The 27,053-nt window shown below is 45.9% G+C and overlaps 1 protein-coding gene across 1 annotated transcript in view; it reads left to right on the top strand.

The window, feature by feature from the left end:
* SPOCK1 (SPARC (osteonectin), cwcv and kazal like domains proteoglycan 1) overlaps nt 1–27,053 on the top strand; it is a 516,896-nt gene that overhangs the window by 374,133 nt on the left and 115,710 nt on the right. Inside the window, exon 5 of the mRNA XM_019424249.2 lies at nt 7,774–7,900. Within this exon, the coding sequence (XP_019279794.1) occupies nt 7,774–7,900 (127 nt within the window). The remainder of the gene's footprint in view (nt 1–7,773; nt 7,901–27,053) is intronic.

Genomic DNA, 27,053 nt, shown 5'->3' on the forward strand with positions numbered 1-27,053 from the left:
GTCAGAGGGTTATGGTGTGTGAGGAGTCAGGGGGGGTGTGTTCAAGGCGCTCAGCCTGGCAGGTCGTAGTCACATAAAACTCCTGGAGTCCTGCTCCTGTTCATTACTATCAGGCAGTGCTTTACTCTTTGACTAGCTGTTCATATAGAGTGAAATAATTGTATCTAAAGTTAGGCAAACCCGTTGGAAATCCAAGGTATTAGATACAATGAAGGGTCTTTCTTCTATAACCAAAAGAAGAAAGTCAGCAGTGCTACATATACTCTTGGAAGCCCCCACCCCCAATGTATCAGTAAAATTTTTTGACACAGATTGTTGAATTTCATCATGTGGGATCGATGTCAGGAAATAGATACCTGTACATCTACTTATTGCTGAAAAGATTATTCCGGAAGAGTCTTTCCAGCCACTGTTTTGCTGTAGGCACTGGCTGTGGCTCCACTCTGGCCATAGCCAAGTGAAATTGGACCACAACGGATGTCATCACTGCCCTCTTTGGCGTCAACCGAAGTGGGGAAGTGGCAGGAGGTGGGACTTATCTTGATTGCTGAGGGTAGGGATATCTGCACAAGGAGTGGCAGGGTCCAGTGGGAAGCAAGAGCAGGAAATCCTTGGTGTGTGGACTTGAAGGTTAAGGTTGACATTTCTAAGAACTAGGACAGGGACACGTTGGCAAGAGCAGTGACAGTCTGGTCAGTCTTGCTGGTAGCTGCTGCCCTCTTGAAAGGGTGTGAGTTGCTCTTGTAAATAATAGGAATACTAATAAATGTATTTGCATACTATACTTGAGAGAAGTCCTCTGAGTGGTGTTCAAAAAAATAGTTTTGGAGCAAAGTAAGTCTTGAAATTGAGACTATCAACATGAGCTTTGCCATCATTTGAGTACTGCCCGATAATGTTTGCTGATGATTTCCACTGTTTGAATTTTCACTTCAGGCTACATTGCTTGATAAACAGTACTAAACTTAACATTTCCTATTTGTTTAAAAAACATGTGAATAAAAGATTGTGAAGAATGTAGAAAAACTTATGCTTCCAGGAATAGTTGAGGATTCCTGAGAATTCATATTTCTCATTCACTCCTAAGTCCTAAAAATTAATATCTCTTGGGAATTTGGAAGCGCTACATAAGGATCCTTACCCAGCCTGAGAAGTGGTCTGATCTCTGGAATACAGAAGGTCTTTCAGCCCTGAGATGCATAGGAGGGTTGTGGTTTATATACACATCCTCTTCGTGTGGGTGTTAACCCGTGGTTATAACCACCCACTTCGTAGTTGTCTTTAGAAATTTTTGCTTTTCAAGTTGGACTTAGGGTTTCTTTTTTTTTAATATGAAATTTATTGTCAAATTGGTTTCCATACAACACCCAGTGCTCATCCCAAAAGGTGCCCTCCTCACTACCCATCACCCACCCTCCCCTCCCTCCCACCCCCCATCAACCCTCAGTTTGTTCTCAGGTTTTAAGACTCTCTCATGGTTTGGCTCCCTCCCTCTCTAACCATTTTTTTTCCTTCCCCTCCCCCACGGTCTTCTGTTAAGTTTCTCAGGATCCACATATGAATGGAAACATATGGTATCTGTCGTTGTTTGCCTGACTTATTTCACTTAGTATAACACTCTCCAGTCCCATCCACGTTGCTACAAAAGGCCATATTTCATTCTTTCTCATTGCCACGTAGTATTCCATTGTGTATATAAACCACAGTTTCTTTTTTTTTATTAAAAAAAATTTTTTTAATGTTTATTTATTTGAGAGACACAGAGTGTGAGCGGGGAAGGGACAGAGAGAGAGAGAAAGACACAGAATCTGAAGAGGCTCCAGGCTCTGGGCTGTCAGCACAGAGCCCGACGCGGGGCTCAAACTCACAAGCTGTGAGATCATGACCTGAGCTGAAGTCGGACGCTTAACCAACTGAGCCACCCAGGCGCCCCCACAATTTCTTTATCCATTCATCAGTTGACAGACTTTTAGGCTCTTTCCATAATTTGGCTGTTGTTGAAAGTGCTGCCAACAACATTGGGGTACAAGTGCCCCTGTGCATCAGCACTCCTGTATCCCTTGGGTAAATTCCTAGCAGTGCTATTGCTGGGTCATAGGGTAGATCTATTTTTAATTTTTCGAGGAACCTCCACACTGTTTTCCAGAGCAACTGCACCAGTTTGCATTCCCACCAACAGTGCAAGAGAGTTCCCGTTTCTCCACATCCTTGCCAGCATCTATAGTCTCGTGATTTGTTCATTTTAGCCATTCTGACCAGCGTGAGGTGATATCTCAGTGTGGTTTTGATTTGTATTTCCCTGGTGAGGAGTGACGTTGAGCATCATTTTCATGTGCCTGTTGGCCATCTGGATGTCTTCTTTAGAGAAGTGTCTATTCATGTCTTCTGCCCATTTCTTCACTGGACTATTTGTTTTTCAGGTGTGGAGTTTGGTGAGCTCTTTATAGATTTTGGATACTAGCCCTTTGTCTGATATGTCATTTGCAAATAATTTTTCCCATTCCGTCAGTTGCCTTTTAGTTTTGTTGATTGTTTCCTTTGCAGTGCAGAAGACTTTTATCTTCATGAGGCCCCAATAGTTCATTTTTGCTTTTAATTCCCTTGCCTTTGGAGATGATGTGTCAAGTAGAAATTGCTGCAGCTAAGGTCAGAGAGGTTTTTTCCTGCTTTCTCCTCTAGGGTTTTGATGGTTTCCTGTCTCACATTCAGGTCCGTTATCCATTTTGAGTTTATTTTTGTGAATGGTGTAAGAAAGTGGTCTAGTTTCTTTTTTAAAAAGTTTATTTATTTTTCAACAGAGAGAGAGAGAGAGAGAGAGAGAGAGAGAGCACATGCAGGTGGGAGACAGAGAGAGAAAGGGAGACAGAGAGTCCCAAGCAGGCTCTGCACTGATAGCACAGAGCCCATCATGGGGTTTGAACTAAAGAACTGTGAAATCATGACCTGAGCTGAAATCAAGAATTGGATGCTTAGCCATCTGGGCCACCCAGGCACCCCTGACTTAGGAAGACTAAGTCTGTTGAATTCTTGTTGTTTAAAACCACATCATATGTTTGTGTTCTCATTAGTGATAATGTCCAGATATTAAAGGAGAAAGTTCTAAAGGTCCAGGTTAATAAATTCACTTACTTCACTGAAAAAAGTCATGTGTTGGGGGTTGCCCATGTTTCCAACCCAGGAGCATAAAAATGATGAGACTCAGTCACTACCCTTGAGGAGTGCATAGTATATTGAGGAAGAGAGACTTAAAAAGAGAGACTTATGCTATAGTGAATGTCACAGTTGCATCTGAACAAGGTGTAATGTTGGAACAGATGATGTCATGGTCGATTCTGCTTGAGGTAGAACTCACAGGATCAGGAGATACTTCATGAAAGGTAGTTGATTTGAACCTTGAACGAGGGGCAGACATGTGCCATGCAGGCAAAAAGCATTTGCCCAGGCATATAGACTTGAATTTGCATGGCACATGAAAGAAACCTGTAAGAGGCTCATATGGCTGGCTGCTGTTGGATCAGTAGGACTGAATGATGGGGGAAAGTGGTGAGGGCAGAAAAGGGAGATGTCCAGGATGGGCTCCAAGGCTTTTAGCCTGAGCATACCCCATATTCTGTCAGAATAACTATAATAATTTGGTTAAGTTGAAGCAATGTTCTCCCTTAGATACTAGTCAGGAGCCTGAGCAGACATGTTCACAGGACCATGGTGTCATGGGCGTGCAGCCCTACAAGACTTCCTGGGGGAGAGGAGTATTGGGTGGGGCCTTGAAGAAAGCCTTATGGAGGCAGAGAGGATGGAGGGGAGAAGTGTGGGTTTGTAAAGAAGACGTGTCAGACTGAGAAAAAGCCCACATGCTGGTCCAGGGACACGAAGATCCTTGGTGGGCTCTGGGAAACAGTAGAGGGGGGTTGGAACAAAAATACTTGGTGGTAGTGGTCCATGTGTACCTGTGTGTGTAGGGGGGTGTGTATGTATTGGAGAGGGGAGAAAAGCAGATATTGACCCTGTAAAGGTAGGCTCAGTCAGTTTAATACCAAAAACTAGGAAATCAGACTGTGCTCTAGGAGGTGAGGCAAAGATAGAGGTTCTAAGTATAGGGGTCACATCATCAGATTTGTACTTAAGAATCACTGCTTCAGAAACATAAATGCTGGGAATTTTGGTAATCTTAAAAAAAAGACTAATAATAAATAGTTAAGCACAAGAAAATAAGAAATGCCTGTGACCTTCCAGTTGTCTGTCTTCTCTCCTTCATAGGGTGCTTGTAGGTTGGGATTTTCTTTGTGGTGCTGTCAGTAGGGTAGGAAGTGTGGCTGTCCCTAGCACCAGCTAGGCCAGGATGGAATTAGGGCTTCGTGGCCACTTGAAAGGCTGGTAGGACCTGCTTTCCAGATTAAATTGCTTGTGTCACCCCAGGTAATAAATGTCTACGACAGTGGGTATAGCAATACCTTCAAGACACTTCGTAGGATTTCATTCTTTGACTCAAAAAGTAAAATATGTTAAAGTCAGAAGAGTTGGTCCCCTGCATCGGCTGGGATGGTTAATTTTTAGAGTCTTTACTGAATTGTGGGGGTTGAAATATACACAACAGCCAGGGAAGTTATGCCTCCATGGGTTCACATATACTTGCCTATAACTTCATATAATATGGTCTCTGGATGCAGACCAGAGGTTTGGGTGCCATTTCCACTGGAGTCCCAGGGAGGTAAAGAACATCCGAGTTTGCTCTGATATAACAGGTATTCTTGTTTCGTTGGAACTGTGAAAATTTAGGTCGGGTTGGGCTCTAGTCCCTGAGGCATCCTCGGAGAGGATGGTACCTCGATGACCGCCAGACGTTGGGTGTGTTCAGCTTGCTCCTTTGCAGGTGTAGAGCCAGGGACAATGTTTCAGAGAAGCTTTATTTATAAAACTGAGCCTAATGATGAAACAAAAGATGCCAAAATAAGAATTTAAATGGTTCCAGAGCAGTATTTAGTCATTTCCAGGATAGCCTTGTTCCAACAAGTGTATATGAGGTAGCTTTGCTGTATTTCTGTGTCATACTGGCCAAGTCATTGCCCGTCTGTGTCTAATTCCTCATTTATAAATTAGAGTTCTTAGACTAGATTAGTTTTAAGGTGTTTTGTGGTTCTGACAGTCTGCTATTTTGTGATTAACTTCTAAGAAACCATGGCATTGGTCGGCACATAGAGACCCACCCCGTCACCCCACAGGCATATATGGAGCACTCATGCTGCACCAGGCCTGCTGGTAAGCACAAGCCAGCCCTATCTCTTTGTGTCCCCACAGTGAGCTTGGTTTAATGGTGAAGTTCAGGTCCACCAGGCATGATCTGTCATTAACTGATAGTACATGATTCCATCTTTTTCTCAAAGCCATTGGCTCAGCTCCGCATTTACTTCTCCCTCCTCTCCCTTTGGATCAGCTCCTTTCCTCTGTGGCATCATCGCACGTGGTGATGTCTGCTCCAGCAAAGCTGCCTGCTCTTTGGATTTTATAGCCCCTTTCTGGGAACTCATCACAAGAATTGTTTCAGCAGTGGGCATGCACACTGGGGACCAGCCCAGGAGAGGGCCTGCCAGATGCCAGAACTGCTGCGTATATTTGTTGATTCTTCATCAGTGTCAGACAGTCTGCTGTGTGAATGATGATAAATGTGTGGTGTTCTGCTGAAGGACTCATGGGCTCTCACGTTAACCCCGTGCTGACAGCCTGCTTGTCCGCTACGTGGAGTCCCATCAGCCATCATCCCTTTCTCTCAAGTCCAGAACAAACCTTGAATGAGTAAAGTATGTTTGGCAAAGGGTAATAGGTAATCATGTCCATGTGAATTAGAAATGCAATTTTTTTTTTCCAGACAGAGAGGCAAGGACAAGGTAGGTGCCTGCTACAGAAGCAGGGAGGCATTGGAGAGAGGACCACAAGTGACAAACACATAGGTGCCCCCAAAGAAATTTCAAGTTCGTAATCTACATGGCTGGCCTGGGCTGAAGAAGAGATTCATCCTTGGCCACTGTGCAGCTGTACGAACGTCATCATAGGCCTGGCCACCAGTTATCTTCCCGACTTTGGGCAAGGCTCTTACCCAACTTGGGCTTCACTTCCCATCATTAGTAACATGAGTAAACTGGACTAGGTGATCTTATAGCATCCCTATAGGACCTCCTTCTTCAGTTTATTGGTCAGACAGGACCAGCCTTGTGGCCCATCCAGCCTGGGATCCCTGATGGCCTCAAGGGTTTGGCTGCAGGTACCTGGTCAACCTCAAAGGTAATTTCTCAAACAGACCTTCCTCCTTTTACAGTCTCCCCCAAATTGCTAGGGAAGGTCTGTGATTGAATAAGAACCAAGTTGGTGGGTGCTTTTCCTAGGTCACTTTCCTTCATTCGAAAGAGTGTGGATTACCTCACACCCCAAACCCAAATTCGTAATGAGCTGGAGATTTATTCCATGCCTGATTGAAAGGATTTTCTTCCGTGGCCACATGAGTTCTCCCAGGGGATTAACCCTAGGGCCTTAGAATGAAGTCACATTTCTAAGGCATTGGTAATTTCATCCTCTACACACCCATTTGTTATTGGGGCAAATAAGAATTATAGTGATAGCTGCCTTTTTTCTTGCTTTGTGTTTTTTTAGGCGTTATACTGAGTATGTACATCACCTCATTTAATCTTCATAGCACCGGCTTGAAGTAGATTCTATTTTCCTCCATTGTATAGATGAGGAAACTGAGACAGACTTACAGTTCCAGGGTTAAATGTCCTGCCAAGATCACACAGTGAGCTAGTGGCAGAGCTGAGATTTGCACTTATGTTTTCTGACTCCAGGGCCCAAATGTTAGCCTCCAGGCAAAACTTCCAAAGGCAAAGCACTTGAAGGACACCATAATCACCTGATGGATGGTCCATCCACAGTCACTTATCCTCCCCCTAGAACTCGCCATGTAGGCATGAGAGTTACTCCCAGCAGTTTGCTAGGACAGTAGAGACCATGGGGGGAAAGGAGGCAATCACTGCAGGCCTTTCTTTCAGTGGTTTATGATTCAGGGATGGGGTTCCTTCCGTGGACATAAGCCATCCTAATAGCACCATTTATCATTATGACACAGGTTAGGATGGAGGAAACCAGAGCCAAAATGGAAGAGTAGAATTCTGATTATTTTAGCAGTTGAAAGTGACATCACATCAGAGCCTCTATAGAATGGCAAATTGGAAGCTGGACCAAAATTGCTTCAAAATGTATCCAGAGATCGTTTTCCACTGCTGCGATAAAGTCATTTGCTTGCGTTTGGAGATGTGTTTCTATCTAAACTGCTCTCTGACTTGTCTGTGTGTTACCCAGCTGGGAAGGCTCTCCATCAGCCCCGGAGGACTGTGAAGCTCTGGGGTGCTGTTTCTGGGTCATCCATGATGTGCCACACGCTGTACTGGGGTCTCAGTGAGCTAATGGGGCCACTCCCTCTTTGTTTCTTTCAATGTGTTGTGAATGTCTTTTCATGTAACCAAGTCATGTTTTCCATTATTTTTAATGGCCACATTGTTGTCCTTGGTATGTCTGGTGGGTTGAACCTGGGCTTTTGGAACAGAATCTCTTGCCCTTGTCAGCACGTTGGTTCAAACGGGAACACCAGCAAAGGCCTCCAGGTTGTGCCGGACTGTTTGACCACCGCTTTCGTTTATTCGGTTGGCCTTTGTCCGGGTACCTTGCAAGTGAGACCCATGGGAACCGGATCTTCAGTGAATTTATCCCCTCTTTTTCCATCCTTAGGCAAAAGAAGGGAAACGTGGCCCACAAACACTGGGTTGGACCTTCGAATTTGGTGAAGTGCAAGCCCTGCCCCGCCGCACAGTCAGCCATGGTCTGCGGCTCTGATGGCCACACCTACACTTCCAAGGTCAGTCATCTCTGTTGTCTTTTCTGTCATCCAGAATATCCCACGCCTGCCTGTTCTGACAAGTCTGTGTGCCAAAAGTAAGGCCTGTGAATCCCTAGTTTTATTGGGCTTTGGGCCTTGCCCTCAAGAAGCTGCCATGTGAATAAACTCTCGAGCCAAAGAGACCAGATAAAAATGTTACCTACCTCCCATGTAACTGGAGTGATCAAGAACTATGGGAAAAGGATCATTGTGAGAATGGCCTGTGATCCTGAAGTCAGTCTAGGCAGGCTTCCTGGAGAAGGTGAGGTAGCAAGCTGTTCCAAAGATGTGAGTCATAGAGCTCAGCTGATGGGTGTCTCTGGAGTTTGCTGTAGCTCCTGTCTGCCCATCTCCTGCAGCTGGAGCTCCAGCCCTTTTCTCTCTCCTCCTGTTGTCTGTATGAGGCTCACTTGGGGATGGATTCTGGGTCTAAAGAGAGTGACTGTCACCCACACCTTGGGCACTTGTGGCCACACCGCCTACAGCTCTTGAGCTTGGGCCTTTCTGCTAGATCCCTCTCGGTCCCTCGCCCTCTGCACACACAGCTGACAGCTTCTGTTCCTGTGATCCCCTCACCATCTACCCTTGTGGAGATCCCCCCAGGCCTGGGAGGGCCCTCATTGCCTACTGTCCCCAGAAGCTGATTTGGGTTATTGCGAGGCAATGCCGTGCGTTCCTGCGGATTCTCTTTGCACAGACCATATATTTTTCGTTCGCTGAAAGCAGAGTTTTATTCTTTTAGATTCTCACATTTTTCTAACTAAAGGGAATATGCATAGCTAAACAGGAAGCCAGAAGGTAGGTCTTGCTTATATGCAGGTCCATGTAATCTGCTTTAGGACCTCGATATCATCCTTACTATTTGACGGCTTGTTTGTTCTTTCAACAAGTATCATTTGGGCCCTTTTTATGTGCCACACTCTGTGCCAGATGCTCGGGAAACTTACTGTGGGAATACAAAAAGTTCACCCATCTTCACAGCCAGAGTCAAGAATCCTTACATCCTCAACCTCAGACCTGCCCTGGGAATTAGAGCTTTTCTGCCCAGGGTCACAGTCAGTACATCCTGGTTAAAGAGCCCACTTGGCTCAGCATACCTACCCTTGCCCCTTCCCCTACTGTCCCTGACCTCTGATGGAATCAGTTTGAGATAGTTTGTAGTCACAGGGCTTGCTTCTGGCACCCTGCACATGTCTACAGTTGTGGATTTTGGTGGGGTGTTGGGGGGGGGGCACTGATGAATCAGTCCTATCTCCCACTCCCCAAAGGCAGATCAGGCCAGGACTGTCTTCCACCCAAAGCCCAGCTTCTCAGTATGTGAAGGGTTGTCTGGAGCTGGTTGTGATATAGGAAGTCTTGTGCGGGGCCTGAGATCTGCATTTCTAACAACTTCCCAAGAGATGTCCATGCTGGTGGTCAGTGGACCACACTAGGTAGTGAAGACTTCAGTTTTTATAGACATCTCCTAATACATCTTTTTACCTCCAGTCTGCTTTTGCCTTGCCTCCAAAGTCCATTTCTGCATGACAGAGAGGTGGGGATGATTCTGTAATAAAGGCCTGTTTGTGCGTCTCGCCCTCTTAAAACGATTGGGCAGCTTTCCTCTTGCCACTAAAACTAAACCCAGACCCACTCTAGTTACTAGCAAAGCCTTCCAGAGTCAGCTGCCTTCCTACTCCCATAGTCATTTCTTAAAGAAAAGCTCACTCGTGCACTTGTTCACCACCTACGTTTTGAACACTGCTAGTTGTTCTAGGCCCTGCGCAGGACGTGGCGGTGGGCAACGGGACAGACACCATTCCAGCTCACTTGGAGGTTACAGTCTGGTAGGGGAGACAGAAATAAATAACCAAACAAATACATATGTCATTTCACAGAGGGGGAGGGGGAGCGAGAGGGAGAGGGAGAGAGAGAGAGAGGGAGGCTTGATTTGTAGGGGATGGTAAGGGAAGGCCTTTCTGAGGAGGTGTCCTTTAAATGGAGAGTGGAGGGTAGAATGTATGTTCTAAATGGAGAAAATCGCATAGACCAAGGCTCCAAGGCAGGCTGGTGTGTTTAAAGAAGAAAAAGATGCCTGTGTGACTGTCACAGTGAGGGGAGAGGGGGGCGGGAGGGTGAGAGAGCAGTCCAAGAGGAGACCTGTAGCCAAAGCTGGAAGGTGAGCCGATGGTCCAGCAAGGCCGGGCTTGGGGGACGCTGGTTACTATAACCGCCTTCTTCTCTGTGTCTGCCTTAAGAATGTCAGGCTCTAGACTCAGAAGCGGTGCCTGTCACCACCTTCACCAGGGACAGAACGCAGTGCATACCGGGTGCTCATTGAGTGTCATGGGCAGGAGGGGAGCCTCCAAGGACTCTGGCTAAGAAGGAATAGCAAGAGGCTGGTCTTTGTAACCCATCTGGGATTTGAGGGGTTGGATTTCAGAGAGCTTAGTGATTAAGAAAAATAAGCTGTCCCCACCCTGGGCCAAATTGCTTAGCTAAACACCCAGCCCGGGGCTCTGGCAGAGAGTCAGAGGCTCCTGAAAATGATTCTGTCTTTGTGAAGATCTAGTTAGTGTGGTTTAAATGATTCCCTCCAGCTCTGGAATAAACTGTCTGATCCTCAAGCCTGAGATTGGAGATGGGCCACGAAATGTCAGTGGAGGATCGGGGCTGTTGGGGCAAGTGGCATATTGCACATCAAACTCCAGCAAAAACCTGCCATCTCACCTCTGCCTCTCATTTGCAAAAGGAGCTTCAAATGCCAGCTCCCCATGACCCCCGAGCTACAAGGAGCAGTAGTAACCTGTCAGCCGTGGCTTGAAGTGCTGTCAGTTGCCCCGGGAATGTCTCTGGAAATGCTTGCTGGTTTTGGCCCCCCTGCAGTCCGGGCAGGAAAGTTGCCTTTTGTTGTAGAAGGCTGCCTAGCCACCGATACTGATAAATCGCTTGTCTAAGAGGCAGGACGGGATTTGGAAGAGTCCTTTGCAATGACTCCTGATTCTTCAAAAAAAGAGTGCCTTCCGGATACTGCTGGGCCCTCAAAGCTTTCACTGGCCTCAGCCTGCTCTTGGTCCAGTGTCCTGGAATTGCAGCCCCAGCTTAAACACAGCCCTCAGTTTCCCAGACCTGCTCAGCTATCTATTCCTAAAGCAAACAAAGAGACCTAAAGCATTCTTATTAGAAACTGTAGTATCCTTTTCCCCATTCTCCATATGCAGTATACTGAGGCCCACAGAGCCAAGGACAGTGGCAGAGTTTGACACCCAAGGTTTCCTGCCTTGATATCTATAATCACCCACTTCTTTTTATAAATTTAAGTTTATTTATTTATTTTGAGAGCGAGAGAGAGGATGAGCAGGAGAGGGGCAGAGAGAGAGGAAGAGAGAGAATCCCAAGCAGGCTCCACACTGTTAGTGTAGAGCCTGATGTGGGGTTCGAACCCACAAACCGTGAGATCATGACCTGAGCCACAACCAAGAATCAGGTGCTTAACCAACCGAGCCTCCCAGTTGCCCCCTACAATCACCCACTTCTATTTGAAGTTAAAAAAAGGAAGGGAGTCAGGGAGGGGTAACATTGGTATGGAAAATGGTGTAGGTATTAGTCTTTGACATTAGTCTCCTACTTTTCTACCTTATATGAACTTCTAGAGAGGTGACATCTTTTCCCTAAAGAAACAGATCACATGGTAGTCAGTCAGTAACTGTGTGTTGACTGTTCTAGATCTCTGAGCCCACGGATACTTTTAAAACCCATTCAGTGAGGCATCCTTCCAAGGGGATATTTCAGTCGGGTGGTTTACTACTAGAAGTGTTTTAATAATTGCCCCCAAATACATGACCACCTTTTCATGGAGGTTTAAGAGGACATTTTAGTCCTATAGACAAAGCTGTTGGGGGACCACAAGTAGATGGTCAGTTAATAAGAGTGAATGAGTTAACTATTCATGAACTCCATCCCTCAGAGTTGCCACCTTTTGCGGGGGGGGTGGGTAGTCATTGGGTTCAGAAAACAAGAACTGATGAGACCCTGAAGCATGATTAATAGGAAGGATTTGATATCGTAAGTCAAATTCACAAAAATAAGTGTTGGCAAACATCTTGCAGCCCTTGTCCCCATCATCATCAGGGAAACCCCCACCCCATAAGAAATGATGACAGTCCTCCAGGGGGAGGCGTTTGCTCTCTTTGGGATGGATCTGAAGGCTGTGGGGCACACTGTCAGGAGCAGGAGGAAGAAGGAGCCTGTATATCAGCTCTGTTCTGGATGCTGGGTAGTTGTCTTCAGGTGATATCACATAAACTCTCCTGCTTCTATACCCAGAACAGTGTGAGGATCCTAGAACTTGAGGGAAGTGCTTAGAAGCTCCTGTCTTGGCAGAGCTCCTAGTGACCTGGCATCAGCAACCAACTCAGAGTTTTGTGACCAAAGGTAAAGTGGACAAAAACGCACCAAGTCTTGAGCTGAAAGGATATAAGGTGTAGCATGGCAATAAATGTTTATTCATACTCTGTATCCATAAAAGAGAAGGAATAAAAAACCACCGGTGGGGATAGATCAATTGAAGGCCAACCCTGCAGCTGCTTTGAAAGTATGATGTAGACCCTGCCCCTTGACTTGGGTTTGAGGCAGTGAGGATCGCCCTAGTCATCTTACTACTCTTGATGTCCTGTTATCCTGGCCAGAAAAACTGAACCAGTCCAGAAACTCCGTAAATTTTTATTTTCTTCCTTACCGTGTATCGTGCGTTGTCCTACTTGCTGTGGCTATGACAAAAGGCAAAGCAGACAAAGCCTCACTTTTCATGGGACTTAAAGGTAGGCAAATTGAAAAGCAATCTCCCTTTATCAGAACAGATATTCAGATGAAGGGCATTGAGTGCTGCAGGACACAAAGCAGGGCTACCACCATCAGTTGGGAGGTGTGAATGGTTTTGGTAGAGGAAGTGATGATTCCGTGGAGATCTTAAGGCTGGAAGGAATCAACCAGAGCCAAAGTGGCATGGAGCACAGCACATCCATCTGAGGAGAGAGTGGGTTGAAGAGTAAGATGAAGGACAGCATGTCCCCTTGAAGGAGCTTGTGACCATTGGTATGGCTGGTCACATGTGATCTGGGGACAGGGAGTTAACTAGCTGCAGAAATGAGGCTGGAAAAGTAATAAGGGGCCATTTCTGTAGGGACTTTGAAGGCCATGGGAGGGGGCTGGACTTTGCCCTAACAGCACTAGGGATCCTATTAAGGGTTTCTGGTTTTGAATTCACTTGCACTGGCTACTAAGTAGACATGGTTGGGGGCAGGACTGGAGGCAGGGTAGCCACGAGGAGACTGCTGGTATGAGTGAGGCCCGGAAGTGTATAATGGTTGCAGAGATGGGCAGAAAACAGTCGACAGAGGCGTTCAGGGAGTCAGAATTTGTCTCAGTGACCATGTGAATTTCAGACACAAGGGAGTCATTTCAGCTCTGAGCTCGGCCAAAGGCCTTCTTCACCATCCTAGTCCTGATGAGACTTGGAAATCCTCCTGCCAACAGCTTCGTGGAGTCAGCCTTGGCCAGCTGGGAACCCGTCATCTGTGAACCCCTTTGCTTCCTCTCCTGGCATCCATGTGGAAAGATTAGAGCTTATTGGGGTCCTGCCTGCCAACTTTTAATTTTGCCTGTGTGCAGAGGGGCACAGCCACTGCTGACCACAGTCCGGCAGCCTGGGCTTCAAGTGGGCAAGCTCAGCTTTCCTCCCTCTGGAGGGGAGAGCTGTTTGGGAAAATGTAGTGGCTCTGAGGTTCCTGGCAGCTCAGAAGGGAGGAGGGCCCCATTGCTGCACGTCCTGTTTCTGGTAGGCAGGCCTCTTTTAATAGGACTTCGTGGAGTCCCCTCAGTCTGGACCCATCTGACCAAAGCTCAGATGTCAGTGCTAGGACTGCTCATGTCCCCACCAGAAGCCACTGGTCCTTGGCCTGACCTTGAGGAGAAGGCTCCCCGAATGAAACTGGGTGGCCCTGAGAGCCAACTCTGTTCTCCCCCATGAACCTGACTGTTGGTAATTGGAAAACAAGCAGTCAGACACCCTTCTGCTCCCACCCCCCTCTCCAGAACGTTTACTTCCTTAATCACTGTTAAACAATTAGCAAATGGCTCATTTATGTCTAGACACAGAAGAGAGATGCAGAGTCAAGAGCTGCTGTGGAGGAAAACGTTTCTCTTCTGTTCTGAATGTGCGCTCGCAAGGGACGGCGAGAGAGAGCTTGCTTTACAGGGTTGGCATTTCTTTCAACATATTGTCGCTGCGGATTATATTATTTTCAGAGTCATCTTAATAGTTTCCAACAATTGCTACCAAGTAAAGGTCACGTTTGAAGTTTTTGGCAAATAGAGTCTCGGTTGGCCGGCATTTCCTATGCACAGACTGTTCTGAAGGGTGAGAGCAATCCAGGGTGGAGGTTGTAAGACTTTGCAAGATAGCATTAAACTTAGTGTCTCTTCCCAGTCTCCCCCAGGCTTTTGTGGCCCTGTGACTGTGACCGGCATGGGACATTTTTATGTATAGCTCCTCTTCTTTGCTTTTCAACAGAATGGAGGGTGTCCATATTTTGGGGGATATTTTTGGATAACCCTGCTGCCATAGAACCCGCTGGGTGGGAGTTGTCTTCACTTGCAAGTGTCTCCTTGGTGAGGGCATTGCTTCTGGCTAACCAGAACATCACGTGATGGGAAGCAAAAGGTGGAGGGCTTGCGTTTCTATGTTTTGTGCATCAGGGGATTGGAACACGGTGGCAGTGGTAATGACCCAAGGATGAGAGGACTAAGGGCAATTAGGGAAGCCATTGGATGTGCCCATCTGGCAGCCCTGTGGAGGGTCAAGAAATAGGAACAATCCCGACGCCATCCCCTTGTGCTCTAGGTAGCAGGGGGAGAAAGCAGCAGTGCACCCGTGGACCACGTGGACACCAGTGATCTGGGGAGGGAGGCATGTGGTAGGTTTTGTTATTTTGATTTTCTGTTGCTTAGGAAAAGCCAGCAAAACAGGGTTTATGACTTTGCAGGTATACTCCGTGGATCTAACCAACTTTAAGCAGTTTTATATGTTAAACCTTCTGAGATTTGGGGACTCACATCCCATCACAGGTGGCCCACCTTTGCTTTTCCACTCAGGTCTTGTTCATTTTCAACCTCCTTTCCTCCATCAGGAGTAGCCAAATATCATTTAGACTGAGAGCTGGAATTCAGGGTGCAAAAACCCTCGACTCTTGGGTTAAATAGAAGTCTTGCCCTAGGCTTGTTATTCTTCCCTTTTCTCCTTCATGGGGTTTTGGAAGGAGCAAGTACAAATAATATGTAAAATACTGATTGGGTGTTAGTTAGGATGTACGTTCTGGCTGCTCCAACAAAAATCCAAATGAAACAGAGGCTTAAACAGAGGTAGTTTTATTTCTCTCTCATGCAAACATCCCAAAGGCAAGCAGCCCAGGGAGGGTCACTGACCAGCGTCCTTTCAGCTCATCGTCCTGTCTTTCTCAGCCAATGTAGTTGTTGAGCTTCTGCGCCTGGGTCCAAGGTGGCTGCTGTGCCCAGCCAGAAGGAAGGAGAAAAGGAAGGAGGCACAATCCAGAAGTCACCAGTGTCACTTCTGCTCACATCGTCTTGGACACAGCTTAATCACAAGGCTCCATGACGCTGCGAAGGAGTCTGTGAAATGTAGTTTTTATTGTGGACGGCTATATGCCTAGCTAAAATTTGAGATTCACATAATTAGAGGAATAGCGTGGATATTGGGGTTACCTGTCAGTCTCTGTTGTAGTAATATTTTAAATCACAGTAATGACAAGAACAACATCGAAACAATAGCACTTAATTACTAATTTAGTAATTAATACATAGCAATAGGTACTCTGACCTTGTGCTGAGTGCCATCGTATTGTATTTCCTCTAGCTTTCCATCTAATTCCTACAACAGACCTATGAGGTAATACTTTTATTAGTCCCAAATTAATGACGAGTACATCGAAGCCCTGCAACGTTTCCAAGGGCAACATAGCTCGTAAGCAGGAGGGCAGATACTAGAACACGGGTCCACCTCTCACATCAGTCTTTACTTTCCTAAGTGCAGAGCCATCTGAAAAGTAATGTAAAATACCAGCTGTGTCATCAGGATGCTTTTGATTTCGTGTGACAGAAACATAACTCAAACTTAGCTTACTCTCAAAATGAAGATTTATTGCCATATAAGGCTAGAAAGTATACTGGGGTAGGCAGAGCTCAGAGAAAGAAGAGGAAATGCTGTGCTGTCGACATTGCATTTCCTTCTGTCTCTCTTTGTCTCTCTCTGCTTGGCTTCATTCTGCAAAGAGGCTTTCTCCCCTTGGCAGAAAGTAGGGATTTTGACAGCCCCAGATTCATTTCCTCCCAGCCTAGAAGCTCAAGAGAAATTTACCAGTGTCTATGCTTCAACCCCAGGGAAGGATCCCACCTGGCTCTTTCTGAAGAATCCTGTGTCTGTCCCTTAATCAAATACCATGCCACATGACCCTCTTCCTCCCTACAATTCACTATAATCAAGGGTAGTATTTTTTACTGGAGGAGAGGGAGGGCAAGATTATTTACTGGACTGACAAGATTATTTACTAGTACACTGGGAGGGCAGTGTGCTACATAATCACCTCTTAAAATGTCAGATATAGTAATCTCATTAAAGGCTTCAGCTAAATGACACTAGCTTGAGCCTGTAAGGATATATTAAAGCATTCTGTGTTTCTATGAATGACAGGCATAGACGGGCACAGAAGCCAAGTCTATACCAGAATGTTAGTTATCTGGTTAAAGAGAGAGTTCATCGAAAATAGAGTAGATCCAGCATTATTTTAATTCAGAATTCTTTTCAAACATTTGGCCTAATGTTTTGATACTTCCTTCTGATCATGTGGCACATCTGTCCTCAGTTATATGAAGCATTTATTTCTTCTTAGAACATGCCAAGATAACACTGGCTTTTTGGCTCCTGAGGATAAACTTTCAGGCAAAATGGTTATTGTGACATTTTCGGGAAGCGCAGATGTTCAAACACCGTCCGTGGTGAAAATGCATCCACTGAATTTACACAGACTACTTCAACATGCAGATTAGTTATGAAGTTACAGCAGAAGGAAGCAATTCAGCTAATTATTTCACTACTTATTTCTATGTTCTATATGCAAACATGCATTTAACCAAGATTGGAAGAATAGGTATTCATTTCTTCTTCTCAAATGCCCTGAATAGGATGCCATGTAATTAGTTAGTGCTTTTGTTAAAAACACATTAGGAAGAATAACCTTCTTGTTGTCAGTTCTGTTGAATGCACAATTAAACCGTTTGATAAAGCAATTACCTGAACACAATTATGTTCATCCTCACCCCATCAGGAGATGAAATTAAGGATTAGGTAAAATTGCAAAGCACATGAGATCTCTGCCAACCCTTCTTTAGAAGACAGAAAGGTCCCTGGCCAGGATGAATTTGCACAGTTCTATAAATCTAATTAAATCATTGCACAACAACTTTAATTAAGTTCATGATCATATTGCTTTTCTTTTTCTTTAAGAAAAAAAAAGCAAACAAAATATTCTTTGTTGGCATGCTGCTCTAGTGAGTACAGTCAGACTTCTTCACAACCTTTTCCAAGAGAACATTTGAGCCCCAGATTTGGGAAGTGCTCGTAGAGTCTTGTTATCTAAGCCTTGGACTAGGACCTTTATGTCATGAGGGAATGAGGTGGGTTAGGGTTGACCATGAATTGATGCCATAACTGCCTGTCAAGAGGAATGGCTTTAATGATGCCCTCACTTTTACCAAAGCAAGTTGTTGGGACTTTCCCCTTTCTGAAACCAATGGAACAGTTTTGCATGTTTACATATGATTGCATGGGACCGAAATGCCTCATCCTGTCATCAAGGGTGGTTTTCCTGAGATGCTGGGTTCCATCCGGGAACATGCTCAGAACAGCAGACCTCAGCGTCAGGGAAGACCTTGTGTCTAAGAGAGCACCTTTCCAAAGTTCTCATCTAAAGATACTGAGGACCGCTTTGAAATCTGCACCTCCTTGAAGGCTGCCTGTCCAGTGGTGTCCAGATGAGAGGGACCAGGTGCTATGGGAACATGGGGACGCTGACCAGAGTGATCAGGTGGAGTACATTATAAGGTTTTCTTTGCTTTCTTCTCTCCTCGGAGGGAGGTCAAAAGATGTTATCCTGTATCAGCATGGATGGGATGCTCATATGATGGTTCATCTCTCATGTTAGCTTCATATTTCCTCCTGGAAGATCTCTAGACCCTCTGGCCCCTCTTGAGAGCACATCCGCATAGAATACAATTTCCTGCTATCAAACAAAGCAAGACAGAGGTGGCGTAGAGAGGATGCATCCCCTTTTTTGTTTGTTACTTTCGGTCTTTTAATGTACATGACAGGGTAGAATGGCTTGACTCTCTCTTATCCACATCCACCTCCACCAAAAAAGGAATAACTATATTCCTGACATTTCACCTGTGAGGCTTAGACTAAGCATCTCAGTGAAGTGTCTGTGAGCCCTTCCTGCTAAGCGAGGTCATTTCTTTCCTCTGAGCTCCAACAGCACAAGGTAGTATACTTGTGCTGGCACATTTATTGCACCCCCTTGGAACTGTTCACAGTTGAGTGTGTGTCTCGCCACATGATGAGCTAGAGAGTCTGAGAACTGTAATACAGAGCCCCTCAGTAGAATACCCTTTTAAATAGCTGAGTTTGCAAGATGTAAGGGAAATCCCTGGTTGGGAGGTGGGGAGAAGGAAAACCAGAGGGGATACCAACCACTGCCTTGGGTGCCCTGGGGCAGGGGCGGTGGAAGGTAGCCCATCTGACCAAGAGGTTTTAGGGGTAACAGCTAACTTGCAGACTAGAGACAATGCTTTATGTCTTTACAAGTTGGGAAATTCGAGGTGACACCCCACGCGTAAGTCCAAAACCTTCAGTGAGTTCACCCTGAATTAAAAGGTGGGCTTTATTGAAAAAAAAAATTCTGCCTGTTGGTCAGATATTTCTTCTAAGATAACACTTGTCAACTTCAGCCTGATTCTGGTTTGCAAAAGAAAAGATCACCGGTAAAACTTCTTAAGGAAGAACCCGCATTCATTCCTACAGAGCACAGGTGGTACACCAAACATATAATGACTAACATAAGACACAGGCACAAATCAGTTAGATCTGAGAGCAGCTGTTAAGCTGTCCTGTGGCGTATTGTGTGAATGGCGACCTGAGTATGTGGTTCCAACTGATACTCCTGGCATGGTATGGAAATTTTCAAGCTGATTAATTGACTTCAAGTAGTCCTGTTTGGGAATGCACTGACATTCCTGTAGACGTAAATCCTCTCTGGAGGGCTGAGCCATCAGCTCAAGCTTCACAGCATTCCCTCAAAACCCCGTCACACATGACTCATAGTTCTTAAAAACATAGAATGAAGTAAGCCACCATGAGCAAGAGGGAGCACAGACCACAAACAGTAGAATTCGACCCCCAAGAACTTGAAAGTTGGATTTTCATGTAAAATCAGTACAGATGTTCAAAATGTTTAAATTTTTAAAAATGACAATGTAAAACTTAAGCAATGAGTTACATGTAATCAAAAAACACTGGCTCTGAAAGGGAGAAATATAATCATTAAAAGTACATTTTTATGACGAGAACACATGAAAACCATGAGAAAGAAACCACGGCTCCAGCTCCTTATTCTAAATTTCGTAATTAAAAACACCTAGCTAAACACGTATTATTTCTGTACAAATCATATTTCAGGATAACTCTAAATCTCTATTCAATAGAGGAAAATTCTTTGCAGAAGAAGTATAGCTAATAAATGCACAAGCAATAACAGAACAAGGAAATCACCATTTTTCAGCCCCTAATGATACAGCTGATATGGGCAGTGATCAAGCATGGATGAAACCATTAGTCAAAAGGCTGATAATGAACTTTAGGGTATTTTTAAATAAAATGTTTATTTACTTATTGAGAGAGGGGTGGGAAGGGAGAGGGAGAGGCAGAGAGAGAAGAGAGAGAGAGAGAGAGAGAGAGAGAGAATCCCAAGCAGGCTTTGCGCTGTCACTTAACTCTGAGACCATGACGAGCTGAAATCAAGAATCGGATGCTTACCCGACGGAGTCATCCAGGCACCCTTGAACCTCAGGCTATTAACTCCTGAGCCATCAGATGAATCAGAGAGTCACTGAAATGGGCAACTGGCATTGTTTGTCTTCTGGTGTCCTGTGGTGCCTCACGGGTATGTGAAGTATTTTTATTGAACTTAATTCTAGTCAAGCCTATGATGCCATGTTCCACTTACAGAATGTACAGGAGGGAAAGGAGGCCCCACAGATGCAAACAGACAAATTTGGAGTGTGAGGTTTTCGGGGACCCACTTTCCCCATGGAAAAAGGCAGAGTGGGACACATAACTGCCAAATGTTTTGTGAATACTCGTTGCACCCAAAGGGAAACAAGCCAGGAGAAATGTAAAAGAGAAAGATGCTTTGGGGACTCTCAGGAAAATTGATAAGGAAGTGGGAATTAGGGTAGTAGCATTGCAGTTGAGTAAGGAAAACCCACATTTTTAAAGAGGTATCCTGTGAAGAGCATAGAGGGCTTGCTTTATGATAATTTGCCAAAAAAAAGAAAAGTATGTTCTTTGAGGGAATAAAATATCTCCTGCTAACCTTATCATCAGTGTTGAACACATAAAGTGAATGAGTATCAGTAAAAGGAAGGAAGTTATGTTTGCAGGACAAGTTTAGGGATAGCCAAGGATATAAATCTGTAAAACTTTAAAAATATATATGTCATAGACTTAAATACAAAATTTAAAACTATAAAACTTCTAGGAAAAAGTTAGAAGAATCTTTGTGCCTTGGATTAGGCAAATATTTCTTAGATACAGCACCAGAAGCATGTGGCCATAAAACATAAAATGGATAGTTTTCACTTCTGCCTTCAGAAGACACTGTTAAGAGAATGAAAAATGCAGCCACAGCCTAGTATAAAACATTTGAAAATCATGTAACTCATATAGGACTTGCATCCAGCATATATAAAGAGTTCTCTAAAAAAAAAAAAAAAAAAAAAAAACGTAGACAACCTAATAAAAATGGGCAAAAGATGTGAGCAGGCATTTCATCAAAGAAGATATGTGGATGGTAAATAAGCAAATAAAAGATGCTCCATATTATTGTCCTTGAGGAAATGCAAATTACAACCACAGTGAGATACCAGAACACCAGAATGTCTCATATTAAAAAGACTGATCAGGTATGTCTGGGTTGCTCAGTCGGTTAAGTGTCCGACTCTTGGTTTTGGCTCAGGTCATGATCTCATGGTTCTTGAGATGGAGCCCTGAATCAGGCTCTGAGCTGGCAGCATGGAATCTGCTGGGGAGTCTCTCTCTCCCTCTCTCTCTGGCCCTCCCCGCCTCAAAATAAATATATAAGCTTTTTTTTTTTTTTTTTTTTTTTTTAACAAAGACCGATCGGTGCAAGTGCTGGCAAAGGTATGTAGGAACCAGTACTCTTCTGTGTTGCTGGTGGGAATGTAAAATGGTGTAGCCATTCTGGAAAACAGTTTGGAAGTTTCTTAAAGTACTATATGATCTAGCTGTTCTGATTATAGGTCTCCACCCGAGAAAATGGAAGCACATGTGCGTGGAAATAGCTGTTCACACGTGCTCATGGCAGCTTTATTTCTAACAGCCAGAAATCACAAATAACCCAAATATCCATCAAGCAAATAGATGAACAAATGGGATACATCTCTACAATGCAATGCCATCCAGAAATAAAAAGGAATATGCTGCTGGCCCATGTAACAACAAGAATGAATATTACAATAATTAGGCTGCATGACAGCCAGACAAAAAAAAAGGATGTACTATTTGATGACATTAATATAAAACTTCAGAAAACACAGCTCATCTCTAGTGACAGAGAGCAGATCCATGGTTTCATGTGGTGGGGGAGGGGGGAGGAATAGGAGGGCAGGGTTCCACGGGGGCAGGAAGAACCTTTTAGGGATGATGGATGTGTTAATTATCCTGATTACAGTGATGGTTTCGTGAGTGTGTATGTATGTGTATTTATCACAGCTCATCAAATTTGGACACCTTAAATATATATAGTGTATTGTATGCCAACTGTACCTGCAATGCAGCTGTTTAGAAAGTTTTAGAAAAAGGTGATCAGAGCTGTAGAGTATGTCTTGAACTTAGCACGTTCTTCTACTTCTGCACCGTGAATTTCCACGTTCCTCTTTTTTGATGCTGCTATCCTCCACCACTTTGTAGCCTCATCAAGGCTGAGTAATGTCCAAAAATAGAGTTGACACTTCTCAAAGGTGGTGCCAGTAAAACATTGAAAGAAAAAGATGCGAGTTACTGTGAACACTCAGTCACTCTGGATTCTTCTTTCCTGGAGAATTCTCTGTAGTTGACGTGTGTCCGAGATTGTAACATCCCTTTGGGTTCAGAGCCCAGTTGTCATTTGTTGGCATTGTCCTTCTGCCCTTCTTGGAGAAGCACAGGTCTTGGGAGATTGAGCAGTAGCCAGAAGGGCAACTGTGGGGGTGGCTGAGATGGCAGAGGGCAGGTCTCCTAGGGTGGTCTGCGGGGCCTGCCGCCCTGGTGGCCTTTCAGGGAAAGTCTGCTTGGGCCAGAGGGATGGTTAAGGTTCGCCACATGGCAAGAAGAAACTATGCAAAGTATATAAATGCCTAAGTGACAAGAACCAGTGGTGAGTGCAGGTGAGGGGAACAACTGACATGTTTGACATGGTCGCTGTGACTGATATGACAAAGCCGTTAGTCGGGTAGGTGACAGGGGAACAAGGAAGATGGTGCCTCTGAGGGCCGCATGCTTAGGAGGGGCTACCGTATGTTCTAACTCTGCAAACGTTGAGCTCCACTCACTGATGCCTGTCTCAGACCTCCAAGTGCGCAGAGTTGGAGAGGCCACGCAGTTTGCTGGGGCCTGCTTGGCGCCTTCTTCCAGGCAGGGTAGGTAGCTTTTCTAGTCATCACACACACCAATGTGTACCAGACCAGGCCAGACACTACTCCTGCTCCCAGGTTGTTTCTTGGTCCCGGGGAAGACAGACATGGAGACAGAGGGTTTCACAGGTCAGCAAGCTGAGAGGTGTAGAGGCATGGGCAGGGCGAGGCCCTGCATGGGAGGATGGAGGAAGTGTTGACACATCCATATCTTGGTTGAGAGCTTGTTCAGTGGAACGGGATGGTATAGGCTCACATCCTGGTTTAGCCTGTTAGCCGTGTGACCTTGAACAAGCTCTGAAGCCTCTTGGTGCCCCAGTTTCCCCGCCCCCGCCAACGCTCATGTATTTCTGAGACAGGGTCCTATTGGAGGACTGAGTGATAGCAGCTTTGGCCATGGCCTGACCGTTCCTGGGCTGGAGGGAACGGATATAGGACCCTAGCTAAGTCTGCCAGATACGCAGGGGAGCAGTTAACTGGGCCTAGGTCTGCTCCTTCCTGGAAAGCCCTCCCCCCACTGTAAGGAATTAAGCAAAAGCAGCCCCTCTAATCACACAGCCAGAGACAAGAGCCTACTCTAGAACCCCTCTCCAAGGGCCATCTTTGTGTTCCCTGACCTGGGCTTGTAGTCCAGGCCCGCCATTTGCACTCCCAGTCCACACCAGAACCAGTGCCCATACCACATCGTGTGTCATCCCTGTGCCACTCGCCATGCTCCGCACATGACATGACAAGATCATGCTTAATTCTCTCACCGATCTTCTCAGGTGGGAACTAGTATTAAACCCCTTCTTGAAATAATGAAGACACAGAGCCTCAGCTGTTAACATTGCTGTGGTCTCTCAGCTCCTAAGAGGAGAAGCCAGCCTTTACCATAATGTCACCCTGATGAGTGGCAAAGTCCAGACAGTCCTAATCCAACACCACTAAAGTCAATCAGGTAGAGGGGTGGAATGCACTTAGAGATGGCAAGGAAATTGGATCTTAATTATAAATATTTTTAAAGAAGTTTCTTTTTCTTGACTTTGAAGAAATACTATGGTTGTAGTCTAAGGATCTATTAATCTTGAATTGGCAAATAAAAGCATAAATAATGGCCTGGGCCAGTTCATGGATTTCTTAAACAGAACTGTGCTGCATTGATGATTTGTTTTCAAGTGTCACCAGCAGCCTCTTTTCCTGAGTAGTTGAAATGTTCCCTTACAGGGTCATCTGCATTACTTCCTCCCCTTCAGAAAACCCTCTCTTTCCTAAACTGTGATTGGATGGCCTAGGCTCAGCTCAGAGCCCTGATCCGGGTATCTCGGTGTTGGTGGCTTGGTGCTGGTGGCTTGTAGTGGAGAGCGTGGTCTCCCTAGATGACAGCTGACCCCGTTGGCCCTGCCCCTGTGTGGTGCTGTCTCCCAAGTAATTGCCCCCTAGTGCCCCCAGCTCAGAAGTGGTCGTCATGGAAACATATTTTTGTTTTGTCTTGGTTAGTGGCTACTATTTGATTACAGACAAGTGGAAAGAGTGGAGTGCCTCCCCTCAGAAGCATAGCTTGTGACTGAGCAAGTTCAAGGGCAAGTTCAAGTTCAAGGGCTGCTACAGACATTGGGAGGCTGAGGACTGGGCGGGTTGCGGGGCCCCCTTGGGGCAGCCCTGTCCACACCACCCCATTATTGAATCACATAAACAAAGTGCTTTTGTCACAGGCTCTTGGTGCTGACAGCTTCCCCAACTGGTCTCCTGGGTGACCCCGCCTTCCCAGTGAGGGTGCTCCCCTCGCTCCTGCCCACCCCTCACCCTCCTGTGTTCTTTGGTACCGCCTGGAGCTGGGGCTGTGTGGAGAGAGGAAGGGTTCCCGAGGTTACTTGGTTTTCACAGCTCACAGGTTTTCTTGATTGCATGTTTTGTAGATCCACATTTTTATCCCTGTAGCTGTCATTTTTCTTGACCTGCTATTTCAGTCACTCAAAACAGTATTACTATATCGCGTTGGAATTTCTCAGGCTTTTTTCCCTTCATGAAGTTTTCATCAACCTAGGGAGAATAATAGCTAATGATGAGAATGGAGAGCCGCAGCCGACTTGACCCGGCTTCCCACTGGTGGGCAGGCCCGGCTGCCAGGAGCAGGGCCGAGCAGCCGGGGTGTGCCGCTGGCCCCACTCCCGCTGTGCCCCGGGTGTTGGCCACTCCGCATCCAGTCCGGTCCTCACGACCCTGGGGTAAATCGGTTTTGCTCTCATTTTCGCAGAGGAAGAGCAGACCATCCCCAAAAGGTGGTTCCTTGCCTGAGATCCTACAGTTATAAGTGACAGAGGTGGATCTGAACCTAGATGTAGCAGAACCCAAACAGTGTCGGTCTTTCTCGATACTCGAAGCACGTGAACTGTTCACCTTGGCTGGTTTCATGGCAGCATGGCGCATTGACAGAATGACGTTTGGATGGCCTGCAAGATCTGCTCACTCAGATGCGTGATTGGCATCTCCCATTCGCTGTGGCCCAAACAGATGATTCTCCTCATCGCCCACGATCTCTCTCGTGGCTCCTATGACTCTGCTCTCAACCTGGTGACTCAGGCCCCAACCCTAACAGTCCTCTTGGTCTCCCCATTTGCTCTCATCCTCTTCAGCTGATCCGTTAGCCAGCCTTGTTCTCTGTTACCTCCACACGGTAGCATGATTTCACTCTGGGTCATCACTGCTATCCCGTGACACTGGTGCTACCGTCTTTTTGCACGTGGGCCCCCACTTGGCCTCCTCACTGGCCTCTCTGTTTCCATCAGTGTTCTCTGAGGTTGGTTCCTCACAGAGCAGCTGAGCAAGCGATCCAAACACCTGTGCACTTCACGTCACCTGTACAACAACGTCACAAATCCTTATTGTGCTCCCCAGGCCCGCCATGACCTGGCCTCATTCTAACCATATTTTACCGTGCCTCTCTGTCCGTTGCTCTGTCTGATCACCTTGGTGTGCATTTCTCCTTGTAGCGTGCTGAACTGGTCCTGCATCAGGGATTTTGTGCATGCCATTCCCTCTGCCTGAATGCCTTTCCACCAAAACTTCACATGACTTCCTCCTTCTCATCATTCAGGTCTTAGCTGAAAGGTCCCCTCTTCTGGGAACCCCTCCTTGACCACCCACCACACAACAGAGCCAGCTTTCCCCTCAGTTACTTTCTAATCTGTTTCTCTGCTTTCTTCATACTGATTACCTGTGTCTGCAGTGATCTCATTTCACTTGTTCCTCCAGACTGTATAGCAGACTGCATAGCAGACTGCTCAGTTTCTAGAGTAGTGTCTACACAAAGGAAGTGCTCAGTCAATATTTGTGAACGAAAGATTTGATGATTGAGTGATGTATAGAGTTCTCAAAATGTGCCAGAATAGCTTTGGAGTGTAGCTCTGGGCTTCTTCCAGTCCAGAATCTCTTGGGGCTGGGGGATGATTCTGCCCTTCTGCCCACTGATGAGGATAACAGTTTGTTCACATTGCCTTCTGGGAACCCCGGGGAGATAGGGAAGTACAGGATCTTGATGCCAAGTACAAAGATGCCACTGACTGCCCAGACACTGATGTGTGCCGATACGCAGGTTTGAAAGAAACAGGAAAGCTGGGTGAAAGTGACAAACAGTGTGTCCATCTGTCTGTATGTTCATCTGTCTCTCCTTCCATTCACCAGGGATGAACTGGGTGCTTGTTCCTCTCTGGGCATTGCAGATGTAAAAATGTATTAGGTGAAGTTCCTGGCCTCCTAGATTTTCCATTTCAGAAGGGGAAATGGAAAGTCTTGTGTTGGTAAGTGGCTTCCTAATAAAGGTGGGCATGTGCAGAGCACCCACATGGGCACACAGGAGGGCCTCCTACCTCTCCTGGCAAGTTACGGAGAGCCTCCTGAGGAGTTGATGGCTGAGCTGTATACGAGAAGTGTGAAGGATGCTGGCAGAGGTGGGAGTGAGCCCTGATGCTCCCCCTCCCTTCACACAAGCCTAGGAACTCCTGCTTATCCTCCAGATCATAAGCGCCTTCCCTCATGCCCTCGGGCTGGTCATGCCCCTTGTCGCATATCTCACCCGTGCTGCATACCTTTTATTCTTGGCATTTACCATAGTTAAAGTCTAATTTTCTATTTGTAG

Source organism: Panthera pardus, unplaced genomic scaffold (genome assembly GCF_024362965.1).
Source record: "Panthera pardus isolate Hobbes unplaced genomic scaffold, ASM2436296v1 HiC_scaffold_2, whole genome shotgun sequence".
Classification (NCBI taxonomy): Eukaryota; Metazoa; Chordata; class Mammalia; order Carnivora; family Felidae; genus Panthera; species Panthera pardus.